The sequence below is a fragment of the Zonotrichia leucophrys genome, chromosome 7 (assembly GCF_028769735.1).
Source record: "Zonotrichia leucophrys gambelii isolate GWCS_2022_RI chromosome 7, RI_Zleu_2.0, whole genome shotgun sequence".
Taxonomy (NCBI): Eukaryota; Metazoa; Chordata; class Aves; order Passeriformes; family Passerellidae; genus Zonotrichia; species Zonotrichia leucophrys.
The window spans coordinates 36,046,647-36,059,892 of NC_088177.1; the positions used below are offsets into that span (position 1 = coordinate 36,046,647).

Consider the following 13,246-nt stretch of genomic DNA (forward strand, 5'->3'; position numbering starts at 1 on the left):
CAGAGGTAGGGAAGGGGGTCACTCAAAGGCCTGGGCAGGAGTGACACAGACAGAGTCACTTTGGGCAGAGGGACAAGCCAGATCCAGCACAAGCAGCAGCCCTTGGGGGTCGGCAAGACATCACCCAAGGTCTGGAAACCCCCTGTAGCACATTCCACAGGGAATTGTTCAATGAAAAGAAAAATGCTCATGGATTTTTCCCCCATCCAACACTTTTGCTTAAAACTGTCACAGAATTTCCCTAACTTTAATTCCAGTTTCAAATCAAATAGTTGGACTGGAGCTACATTTTAAAGAAACACCCAAGACTGATTTTAATATTTTCAACGACAGACAATCAACCGCAGCATTGGGTCAGAAGCTCACAAAGTTAATTTTCTTCAGCCATTAAAAACATTCACCTTCTTTCTGGTCTGAATTACCCAAGTGTCAAATTCCAGACTTTGGATGTTTACTTATTAGATTGGAAAAGGTTATATGATCAGATTTCTCCTTCTCACCACCAAATCACTCCTTTATCTTTAATAAAGCCAAGGCCAGTGAGATCTTTGAGTCTCCCTAATTATTGCAGCTTTTCTCCGAACGCCCACAAGTTCTCTTTGACCCTTTTGATTTCTAATTCCCAGAAATAGATGTTGCAAGCTCAGGGATAACAAAATTTCCCTAAATCCTCAGGATATGTGGATACAGAACACTGCTGCACTCACATCACTTCTGTGGCTGCAGACACAGACTTGCTGTAGCAAGTGGCACCAGTGATGGTGGGGGTTCATGCCCACAATACCTGGTCTTGCACACCTTTTTTTGATCTGTGTGGCCCCACTACTCCACCACCACCTCCCTCATTCCATTTATTTTTCCAGAGCTGGGGATGGGGAAGGTGAAGCTCATTACACAGCCCCCCTGCTGCATCACACTGTGATGCTTTTTGTACCAGGTATATTTTGATCCCTCTAAGATGATTTCTTTGAAGTAAAGGAGGAGAGCAGAGGTAACTGTGAAAAAGTTAAGAGCCCCAGTCAGCAAACAGCCAGGGCAAGGATAGGAAATCCCAAAGAATCCTTGCCTGGCTCATTCATCTTACTGAGGCATTAGCTAAAGGAGGAGACTGGATGGGTTGCTCCTTTCCCTTGCTAACAAAAGCAGACTGAAAACATTATGGGGTGAACATTCCACTACAGGATTGGGCAGTAACAAAAAGTGCAGTGGAAGGGAGGGAGGGAAGCATCACCTCACAGCTCACTGGAGTTTCCTTCTCTAATGAGCACAGCAGCCCAGTGTATCCCAGCTCCAGCCCACTCCTGCATGCTGGGAAGGCTACAGGAGCAGGAAAGCAGGTGCTGAGCCCACCCTGAGCTCAGCAATGTGTATGAGGCACATCCACCTGGAGCAGTGCCATGGGCAGGAGCAGCCCTGGCACCTCGCTGGCACACAGCTCTCAGGTCAGGAGGATACAGGAGCAGAAAAGAGGAAGAGCAAGAGCCTGAATATGCATTTCTCTGTCTTACTTAAAAACTTGGTGTTTATGTATTTTCCTCTCCTCCCTGTGTCTTTTTCTGCCACTTTGCTTTCTCCTTTGGCATCTTTGCTGCCCCTTTGAACATGTTCCCAGGAGAGCTCTCACTGTCATACTCACTTGGCAAGACTCCAAACACAAGCAGGGAACAGAGGAAAGGCTTAAGTGTCAGAGGCCAAGCAAAGCTGTTGAGTTGTGCTCTTCAACCTAGGATTCCTTTGCCTTCCCAAAAGACACTTAGGGGTCTCTTTTGGAAACCTGCTTTGCTGCTCCTTGCTTCACTCCAGAAACACTCTGTACTGGTAAAAATAGCATGCCCTTGAAAGGCTGGCACATTGGGTTTGCTGCTCTGGTACTGAAATAGCCCTGAAGATACTGAAAAGCTGAAAATCAGCAGCAACCCAGAGACACTGAACAAGCAAGAGGTACCCTGGCCAACATGTTGGACCTCCTGTGGCTCAGAGACCCAACCCTTCCCTGGACCATGGCATGCTTTCCCAAGCACGTCCCTGGGGACAGATGCCTCAAGGAGGACATAACAAATCCTGTGGGTCAGGGCAGCCAATTCTCCCAGCCTTCCCACGGGGGAGACCGGACAGGGCAGCACAATAGCCATTTCCCCCTTTGCAAATCCTATAATTGGAGCTCCTGGACCACATTTTCACAGCCCACAATGAGGGTCGGATGCTCACGAGACCTTGGTTCCTGTTTAGGCACTAAAAGGGCAGAGGTTTTAAAAGAGGCTGGTATATTGTATGCTATATTTATCAGCAAAATAGCCCTGAATATCAAAATGGGGGCCATAGCTTGGCTTTTGAAAAGCCTTTAAAAATCCCAACCACTTGGCTTGCCCAGGTGGGCACAAGTGATAATGAAAATCTGGCATCTTGTCAGAGAGTGGCACCATGCAGCCAGTGCTGCCCTCATGCCTCTGCACTACAGCCTAAATCCAGCATCAGCCCTGTCCCTCACACACCCTCAATAAGATCAATAAGATGTTTCCTACTGACAGCAGTGAGATGAAGGTGGCATTTAGGCCTCACTGTTTACAGATAAGGTTTTCATATTTTCCACGGCAAACAAGTTTCATAAGTATGGAGTGATCATACATTCAAGGTCTTAGATCTCATAGCCCTCTGCAACCTCACAGCCTTTCAGGTATTTATCTTCACTGCTTGGCAAGGGACATGAACAAGACAAATGGAGTAACTTTCCCTGGGTCCCCACTGTCCACGATGAACGAGAATTGGGTAAAAACCTCCCAAGTTCCAGCCCAGCTCCTCATTCACTACATAAACCCCTCTCTGACTCTCTAGGGTTGGTGGAGATGCTCAGTATTTCCCAAAAGAAATCCTTCCTCCAACATACAAGATATGGGGAAAGGAGAAAAACGCAAAGGGAAAGGTTTTGTCACAAAGGAGCCACAGAGTGCAGGAGAGGCAGGGCCACGACCTGGCAAGGAGAGATGCCCATCTATGAGCTGTCCCTCCCATAGCACATGAGTTATTTCCAGGCACATTTTTCTCCCTCTCAGATTTGGAACTGACAAAACATCTCCGCCTATTTCAAGAGCAACCCAGCAGGCAGTGCCAGAAGCAATATATTACCACTACTGCAATTGTTATTGATACGTCATCAGAAAAGCCCTACAGCAACCACAAACTAGGGAATGGACACCCTGATCCTCCAGAAGTGATTTTGAACACTGGCATGTAAACACTTTGTTTAAAATGCAGCAAAACCAGATTTGTTGATCAGAGGAGTAGCTAAAAAATACCACAATCTTTAAGCTTAAAATTTCTATTTGGAACTCACCTGAAAAACAAATTCATAGCCATTTTCAGATACAAGTTTTTAAAATACTGATGATATATTAATGTAAGCTTTTGAGTTTAAAGCACTTCCCCTAAGTTCACTGAGAGTTCAGACAAAATCAAAACAGGCAGAGACACACATCATCTCTGCTCTGTGCCACTGAACTGGAGCCCAAAGCAGCCAGGCCCCTTTCTCCCTCTCCTCAATCACTGAGACTCACAGCAGGCTCCAGAAAGAGATAATATTATTCCTAAAGAGACACTGTGACTTCAGTGTCTGCTGAAAAGCCCCCTAACTAAATAAAAGAAACTTGAGCTGCTAATATTTATTCATAATATCGAGGGTTTTGCAGGCACAGCACTACAAGCACACACTCGTTTCCACTGCAACAAAAACTTTGAGGAAAATCCAGGCAAAGTACACCACATAAAGAGCAGTACCTCTGCAGGAGTGGTCCATCTTGTTGTATTTGAAGTACCCACTTTTGCACTGGCAGAGAGCAACCCCATCAAAGTCCGTGCATTCTGAAGTTTCCTTGTCACATTCAGGGTCCTTCTGTCTGCACAAGCTGCCAGCTGTTGGGAAGAGTGGCCAACATCAGCATGGTTCTCTCTGAACCCACCATTATGCACATTTGCTTTCCCTAGGCATCCCATTCAGCTGATGTGCTGCTTTAATCTCTTTTTTTTTTTAGTAATATTTGTTCCATTAGGAGCGAGTCAACATTACCCTATGTCACCATTTCTTGTGTATCTACCATAATTTGTACAGGCAAATAGAGGGGGTGAATAATAAATGTTTCAGTTTGGAAGCAGAAGGGGAAATGAAAAAGAGAAATCTGGTTTGGCTCAAGCTCAAACACATTCATCCCCTGTTCAACAAATCAATTTTTAAGTTTATATCAAGCAAAACATTACATCAAACCAATTCTTTTCCATTTCAGTATTAAGCACTGGATTTTTCCATTTTTCAAACAAAAAATTTGTACTTTAATTTACATTACTTTGAAGCAGTGTTTTAATTTAGAAACTCAGACTTGTTACAATGAGCATTCAGCAAAACTGTGGATAAATGATGGAAATTGTGACATCAAATTTACATTTTTACTGGGAGGTCAGACTAAATGGAATTAATAAATATTTGTGAGAAATAGGATTTTAATGGAAAATATGTCACTCGTTTGGCACTCTCCTTTTATAATTCTTTCCTTGCTAGATCAGGGTTTTTTTAATCTGACATGTTTTCTTTTAGGTACTTACGCAGGAATATAATTTGTTTCTTACTCTGCTTATTTCAAGTTAGAAGCTGATTTTACAGAAGCACTGTATCAGAGGTAATGGGTAGGTATAATCCAAGCAGGTTTACCCAAATAATTTAAAGCAAACTATGGGCAGAGTATGGCTTTAAAACACAGCCCATTGCAATAAAAGCACACACAGAACTTCTCAACTGCATGTTTACTCTGCCAAAATGATACTGGGGGTTTCCCACTAAAGCCAGGCTAAGCGTTGCCACCCTTCATCCTCCTCGAGGCCAAACCTTAAAGCCTCGAACCCAAAAGTCACAAAGCAGCACGTGCAGCAGTTTCCTTGCAGGAAACTCTCACAGATAAATCTCCTCCATCCCTTCCTCAGGAGGTGAGAGCTGGGAGATGCCAGGGCACAGCACTGGGGTCCACCTGGAGCAGGTCATGCACAACACTGGTGTCCTTCCCCACATCTCTCTGTGCTGTATCCACACTGCCCTTGGGCAGATGGAGCATTCAGTACAGAAATCACAGTTCTCACTGATTGTGAACCATTTTACAACCTGCAGCACTGAAAGTGGGCAGGCAGGAGAGCAGGGCTTGCTGTGCAGCCTCCAGCAGCTCTAATTGAGCTCACCAGCAGGGTTTTGTCTCTTGGCTTTCACACCATTTCCCTGGCTCCCAGTCGCACGTGTGAAATTAAGAGTTACAGTTTTTTCATCTTGCTGGGCCCAGTGTCACATCCCAGACATGAAAGGCTGCCTACAATGTCTCTAATCCTGTGCTGCACAATATTTTCACAGAGAGGCAGATTTCTCACACATGTGGCAAAGATAAGGCTTGGTATCTGCATCCCTTTTGCACTGGGAGGTTCTTAAGATGACTCCCATTTAAGCAAGATAAAAAGATACAGAGGGATTTTTCCAAATGACAAAATGTTGTCCCCCTTTTATAAAAGGAGCCAAATAAAACATCCCTTTCCCCTCCTGCCACAGCCCTTCCAGATGCTATTTACCTCTGTGGAGTGATTTCAGGCTTGATATGAACTGGCAGGCTTCAGTGGGGGATTTGCAAGCTCGAATGTAGCTTTTCACACTGCTGATAACATCGAAGAAAGTCACGTTGGATGCTAAAGAGAACGTGGATTGCACTGAAACGTGCACAAAATTTGCCTCCCTAACAAAAACAAAACAAAACAAAACAGCCCTGAGTATCACAGGTCAGTCTGATATCATCATTAGCACCTCATACATAGAACTGCTGTTAATACAGGAGATGCTTACCACAGACACAGCACTACATGCACTGTAACAGACCTTAAAACCAGGACTAACCAATACCCAGAGAGGAGAATATGGAGCTGGAAAGGATGCTGGTAGCTCACTTTGGAACCAGCCATAAATCCCTCCTGGGCAGCCCATCCCCAAGCTGCTCAGGGCAGGAGGAGAGCACCAGGTGAGCCTGGCAGGCTGGTCAGGCATTCCTCATGCCCTGTACCACCGCCAGGCTGGATTGCATCAAGCACTGACTCAAAATGGAAAGTGTGGCTCTCAAGGTGAAGATCCCAAATGCTCAAGTGTCTCATTCTTCCCCTGGCAGCCTTAGCCTTACCTGCTTGCCTTAACTGTGGAGTGGTGGTATCCTGGCAAGCCTGACAGCGATGCATTGAGCTGCAAGGAGGGAGAGAGCAGCTGTTAGTGCCCAGGGCATGATGGAAGGAGGCAGCCCCATGGGATGTAGCATGGGACAGTCCTCCTGGGTCACTGACACCATCCCCTGTGCTTCCCAGAGATGCTTGCTGAGACCAAGGGGGCTCTGAGCATCCCAGAGATTTATCTGCTCTATAAGAGAGAGGCACTGCACTGTTGTCAGTAAGGGGCGGACAAAGTCACCATTGCAGAGCCTTGGGGATTTTGACATGAGCATCTGCCCATGGCCGGGCTGTGTAATGACCACAAAGGTCAGGGCTGAGCCAGATGTCAGCAGGGAGAGAGCCCCATGCAAGGCCAGCCTCAAAGCAGCACCCTTCGAGGACTGCAGCTCTTCCCTGACCCTGGGTCTGTGCAGTTGTTTGTATTTACTCCCCAGCACAAGCTGTGCAGGCAGCATCACAGCGACTCCACCCAGCACCACCTTCCTTTGGCAGCATCTCCAAATCCATCTCCAAAGAGCTGGAATGAAGTGCACCCATCCCAGGAACCACTAACAGGATGAGCTTGTGCATGCAGTGATCTGGATAGGAACTGCACAGGGATGTGTGGATGATCCTCAGTCCATGGGTCTCTTTGGAGCTATTGATGGCACAGCCTTTGGGGAAGCCAAGAGCCTGCCCAGCACTGGCTCTCAACTGACCAAGAGCCACATGGCTCAAACTGAATGGCTGGGAAATGTGACAATCATAAGAGGAGTGAAGGGGACTTGTCTCACCAGCACTGCCCAAGTCCCAGCAAGGACACTCACCACCTCCAGGATCTCCCTCTCGACGTGGAAGAGCTCTGTGTACTTCCCGTGGGTGATGTTAAGTTTCAGGGGAACCTGGCCAATAAATATTCTCACTAAAAAGTAGAAAAAGACAAGTAGTTGGAATACATCTCTGTGCCATGTGTAGGTGTGGTTTTATCTGCCTTACATGAGAGGCTGTTTGCATGGAAAATCCCTTTACAAAGCATACAGAAAACTCACATCCGAGAGTTACTGCCCCAATAAAGCAAAGTCACAGCCTTGGGTTTTTTTCCCAAGGGTTGCTGCAATGTTCCCACAGTCCCAGGCAAATTCCAGAGCTCAGTGCCGCTGAACAGACAGCATTTCACTTCAGTGTTCATACATTTCATGCAGAAGCACAGACTAACTTAAATAGATCCCTGAACACAGAGAGATAGGTAAATTTAGTAGGAGGATAGTGTCAGGTACCAAAGCTATTTATGATAGCTGGGGGTCAAATTATGTCAAATCTCTTACTTTTCCCTGCAATGGAAGGAAATCAAATCAGCAAGTCAAAATAAAGCACTGTAGAAAGGATATTTTCATTTTTCAAACTGCTGGAGAGAATGAGCAATGACATTTGAAAAGAGGTCCAAAAGATGCATTTTTCTGTGCTTAGATTCATATTTGATTCACAGCAGTAGAATGCAATAATCTGAGTTGTCCAGACTTGCAGAGATAATACCCCTAAATCTTGTATTAAGTGTCATGAGATACTCAGTGGAACTGAGAACTCAGAATTCCAGCTTTATGTTCCACCAGAAAAACAAATACGGTTGCAGATAACATTATAAAGTCCTCAATTCTTTCCCATTTTTTTCCCATCCACTGAACCTACCTTCACCACAAATTGTATATCAGACATCTCTAATGTAATAGCTCCAGACAAAAATTATGATGAGAATCACCTTCACAGTGTTTATGTAATCTGTCCATACTCCAGTTCAAGGCATAATCAAAACAAGTGTCTAAATTAGAAGCTGACATATTCCAACTTGAAGAAATGTTCCAAAACACTCTTCAGGGACACCTCACCCATGTTTCCTTAGCAAAATTTCCATGCCTCTAATCCTTGTTGATTAAGGGTCAAAAGAAAATCTATGAAAACAATTTCCCCTTTACAATGGAATATTGTAAGTCCTTGAGACTGAGAGTCCTCTGATAGAAAGGAAGAGGTCAGAACCTGAGTTCCAGCTAATAACTGTGCTGCTCAAAAAATGCTAAAGGTATGAAAGCAGACCTTGATCTCACAAAGACTTTCACCACGGCTGCTTAACTTTCCACACATGGCTGATCCCACTGAAGCCAGGTTACACAACAGCCCCACTCACTTCTCCCAAGCCAAGTGCCTTCCCCAGAGTTTGCAGGGCTGATAAGCTGCTGGATGCTTTTTGGGAGTTTTAAAACACATCAGAAACAGAAGGGGCACATCTGTCCTTACTAACAAGCCTGAGCCCACTGCTCCCTTGCTGAGTTTTTAAGAACTCAGCTATCTCTGCCTGCTCCCCAGGCAGCCCAACACAACAGGCATTAGACACCACACTTGTATAAACACTAAAAGACTCTGATAAAAGAGGTGGTTGGGAGGAACATTAAGCTCCTGAACTAGTTTGAGCCTAAGTCAATTTATTTTAGAATATTAAAGATAATTATTTCCATCCCTGGTTTTTCACTTTTGTTTTCTTACCTAAATTGCACTTTCCTTTTTCCAGCTCATATCCAAGAGGACACTGACAGATATAGGAGCCATGCGTGTTGTTGCAGGTGGCCAGTGCAGGACAAGGGTTGGATAGACATTTATCCACCTCTATAAAAGTAAAAAAAAAAACCAAAAAAAATATTATACTTACAGAATCATAAAAATCATCAGCTGTTGGGCTAAAAGAGATGAACTTGGCTCCCCATCTGTGACTCCTTGAGCATTGTCAGATGCTTCACTGCATCATTTGCACTTACTATTTATGATGTTCCTAATTACTCTGTTGGAGCTGAAAGAATAAATATAAACCACTTGAATATTCATTCAAAAGCCCTTGAGGTCTAGCACGGATCCATGTTAATTTGAACATCCAACTGATCTGTAGCACTGCTCATCAGAAGATCTCAAGGTTCTTTCCAAAGACAAACAACCCAACAGTTTATGCATGAGAAGACCAAAGAAGGAACCTCAACAGCCCAAGTCAGACATGTGGGCATGGGCTGCTTCACCAAAGTCCTGTGCTTTTCATCCAAGCCCTGTTTCTCTGCTCCAAGGGCAGAGCTTGAGCACTGGTCCAGTCTGCAGGTCACCCAGTAATGGTGGAGGCAGCCCTGGCTGCAATCACCTCCTTCTCCAGGGCTCCTCCATGCCAGCCTGGGGATGGTCACAGCAGTGATTCCTGCCTGTGCCACCACTGCCACTGCCCTTCCTGCTGGGTGGGCAAGAGCTTGGGGAGCAGACACCACTGTGATAAAACAGTGTCTCAGGGGATTAAAGACAGTATCTCAGATGCTTCGTAGATTACACAACTCAAACTGCAAATTCTGAAGAATATATCCAATATTTCCTCTTGAAAAAAAAAATGTCCTGGTCAAAAAGCTCCTCTTGCTGCATCTATGACTGAGCACAAACACACACACCACAAGGGCAGGCCATAGGCAGGGCTGGGGACTTGTCAGTGACAAGGCTCTACAAGACCAGCAAGACATCTTACACCCCACTCATACCTATCTTGTGGCTGCTGCTGCTGAGTGCTGCAGCAGAGGCAGGAAGCACAGGCTCTGTGGTTACAGCACAAAGCACAAGAACCAAACCCATGTGTGCATTTCTGGTGGCACTGCAGTAACCCACAGCACCACACAGACCTGACAGCTCTCTCTGCCCTGGGACACACCACTCAGTGCAATCTCATGCCTGGACCAGCCTGGCACAGCTACCTCAGCATCAGTGAGAAGCAGATTTGGTGACTCTAATCTAAGCCAGAAATGAGTGGGAGTGTTTTAAAACTATGGCTTTCACTTTGCCATCCTTCAGTTTGTGCTTTGTACAGCAGAGAACAGGGCAGCCACTCTCAAGGCAGTGAGTGACCATGGACAAAGCACCATGCCCAAGACAGCAGAAGGATCTTTTGCATTCTGGTGAATGGCAAAGTGTAAATCAGTTTCTAAAAAGGATGCATTATCTTAATTTTTCAATTAAAAAATCATTCCAGTAAAGTAATATTTTTTTTGCATGAAGCTATGGCTATAATTAAAACCAATCAGCCTGAGAAGTAACCTTTAAATACTTAATTATTGGATGGAATAGATATTATTGCCAGTATTTCACTGAGATTAATGCCTTTAGCACACACAATATCCTACAGTGGCATGATGGCCAGGCTGTGAACTTCAAACACAAAGTCAATTTCCTTTTATATAAGACTTCAGCAAATGTATTTACTTGAGAAGATAAGGAGACTGGCAGTGGTAATAAATTTCTATAACAATATTCTCAGCAAGACTAGCAGGAGAAGCATCAGGCCCCTAAGAAGATTAATATTTAGTGAGGTGGGGAGAAAACAACTATAGGCTGTAATATGAGAAGCAGTTTCAACACAAATACCAAGTGCTGGCCAGCTGTACTTTCTCAATAATAAGACAGATATCAATCATTATATTTCTTGATGGATTAACAATAACAATAGATAAAGTGCATCCTGTGCTTACCTGTAAGGCCAATCAGATTTATTTTCTCAAAACAGCCAAATCTCAGCTTAATCCTTCTATCAGAAATGGTCATCAAAGTGCTCACTCTTATTTCACCTATTCAACTTGACTCCTAAACCCTTAGCTTAAAAAAAAAACCAACACAGAGACGAGTTATTGCCCTCAAACCCTGCTGACAACAGACTTGTCACACATGCATGCACACACAGCTCTTTGAAAACTCCTGAAGTGGGACCCAGGAATTCCTGCCTGCTTGTTCCTGGCCCCACCACAGGTGAGAGCCCCTGCACACATTACCTGTGGCTGGAGGTGATGTCCTCAGCCTGACTGTGCTGCTTGGCAGAGGAGCAGTGGTTGGTTTGGCAGCAGCCAAAGTTGTTGCAATGCTCCCAGTGGTTTTGATGGTTGGAGGTGTTGCAGAAGGACTTGTAACAGGGATGTTTTCCTCAGTGGCTTTACCAGGCTTTGCAGTGGTGGGAGCCATGGCTTCTGTGCTTTTACCAGTGGTGTAACTGTGCTTAGTGGCAGTGGGTGTCTGGGCCCTGTGGTCCTGCATGGTGCTGGCCTCACCTGGGCTGGGCCGGCGACCGGACGGCGTTGTCAGCACAGGAGGCTTCACCGTGGTCACTGCCACTGTGGGGACAATGCTGCCCTCATTTGCTGCACTTGCTGAGGGACCAAGGGGTGCATCTGTTGGACCAGTCTGTGGAGGAACACTGGCTGTGGTGAGCAGTGGTGTTGCCTTCCCAGAGCTGTCCCCATGGGTGGTGGCATCTCTAGGCGAGGCAGTCTCTGTTACTGTCACGGGAGCGGACATGGACACAACGCGTCCACCAAGCAGCTCCATGGGTTCCGTAGGGAGAGGTGACGTGGTGGGAGTGAAGGTGGTGCTCTTCTGGGGCTGGTGTGTGACACTGGGCTTGTTGGTCTCTCTGGGTGAGCTCCTGGCTGTGGCAGCTGTGGAGGGCTCCTGCCTGACCGTAGCCACAGTGGTACTTGTTTGATCGTTCTCACTGGACTGCGAGATGGATGAGGGGGATGAAAACACAGACAGTAAAGATGCTAACGAGTAAGATGGGGAGGGCAAGGAGGAAGTGGGCAAGGAGGATGGCAAAGCCTGCAGAGGGGGTGAAGATGCCATCACAGAGGGCAAGCGTGGCTCAGGTGATTCTGACAACGTAAACAGATGAGTTGGTGGTGGTGTTGATGACAGCAAGTGCTGCAGTGATGACAGTGAGGAAGAGGCTGGAAATGCTGATGAAGACAGAGAGGATCTGTCAGTGGTCAACAACTCAGAGGCAGTGTTGACTAGAGTTGTATTTTCTATGATGCCTGCAGAAGCAGACGTCGATGGTTTGGAAGGGCGCACCAGCAACGGCTCCGTAGATGGTTCAACAAAACTGCTTCTGTTTGATGCATTGGTCTGCCTGTCATGAGCCACAGATGATAGTGACGTGTCAAAAGGGCTGGAAATTTCAGAAAAAAAGGTGGAACTCTCTGAGGAGTCAGCAGAGGTGCTGCTGTTTGAGATAGACAGGAGGGTCCTTTCTCCTCCTCTGGTGTAAGTGGTTGAAATGTATGTGCCATCTGTGTGAGAAACCGAGGTCCTTTTCTCAGCATCACTGCCACTGACTGGCTGATGGCTACCTGAAAAGTCTGAAGTAAAAGGACAAAAAATATTAGAAAGACAGAGTAATATGAAAGCATTTTGATGTTATATTAAAGCTGCTTGCTAAATAAGATGTTCTTGTCTGTGAACCTGTCCATGATTTTCTAAGAATTTCAAGCACCATTCAGGCATGGTTACACAATTAGGAGCCTTATGCATGCCTTAATTGATTATAAAATTATGAACCCTGACAGACACAAAAGTCCCGTGAAATGTGTAGGTTTCCAAGTCACTGTTCTTCATATATTGCTTTCCTAAAGTGATTGAGATCTTAATATTCTGTGGTATTTGTGACAAGCTAAGCAGGAAAACCCAACTGTTCTTTTTATCACTCATAATTTACAAAACTCATATCCTCGCCCTCTTATCCTCCATCCCCATCTACAGAATATCCATCTTGCTCAGTCAATTTGTTTTTAGACACAGTGAACTTCATGCCTCTGCAGGATGAAATTATTGCATTATGTTAATTTGCAGCTTATCATGAACCCAGTGATTCAAAACTTTGCAGCCAGGAAAACCTAAATGCACATCAGCATGCAAAAAGTTCAGATTATTTAGCACTAAAGGTGCAATCACTCTTATAGTACCAATTTCAGGATGTACAGCTAAGGTCAGCCAACTTTAAAAAAATTAAAATGGTATTGAAAATTTGCTTTAATTCTAAAATTACTTAGGTCATTGTGAAACAGTTCTGGAAGCATCATTCAAAAGAAACCAGTTAGGGAGCAAAAGAAAAAAATGCAGCCATCAAAACAGGAGGGTTTATGGCTCCACTTCTGGAAGTTTCCTATCTGTGTGGGATCTGGTTTTGAGTCCTTTGATGGAAACA

The 13,246-nt window shown here is 45.2% G+C and overlaps 1 protein-coding gene across 6 annotated transcripts in view; it reads right to left on the minus strand.

The window, feature by feature from the left end:
* Window positions 1-13,246, minus strand: part of HEG1 (heart development protein with EGF like domains 1) — a 51,573-nt gene that overhangs the window by 11,935 nt on the left and 26,392 nt on the right. For all 6 annotated transcript variants that reach the window (XM_064717678.1, XM_064717682.1, XM_064717679.1 and 3 more), the window contains 6 exons: window positions 11,043-12,401; window positions 8,746-8,865; window positions 7,038-7,132; window positions 6,189-6,247; window positions 5,593-5,753; window positions 3,772-3,906 (listed from right to left, as the gene is read on the minus strand). In XM_064717678.1, the coding sequence (XP_064573748.1) occupies window positions 3,772-3,906; window positions 5,593-5,753; window positions 6,189-6,247; window positions 7,038-7,132; window positions 8,746-8,865; window positions 11,043-12,401 (1,929 nt within the window). The remainder of the gene's footprint in view (window positions 1-3,771; window positions 3,907-5,592; window positions 5,754-6,188; window positions 6,248-7,037; window positions 7,133-8,745; window positions 8,866-11,042; window positions 12,402-13,246) is intronic.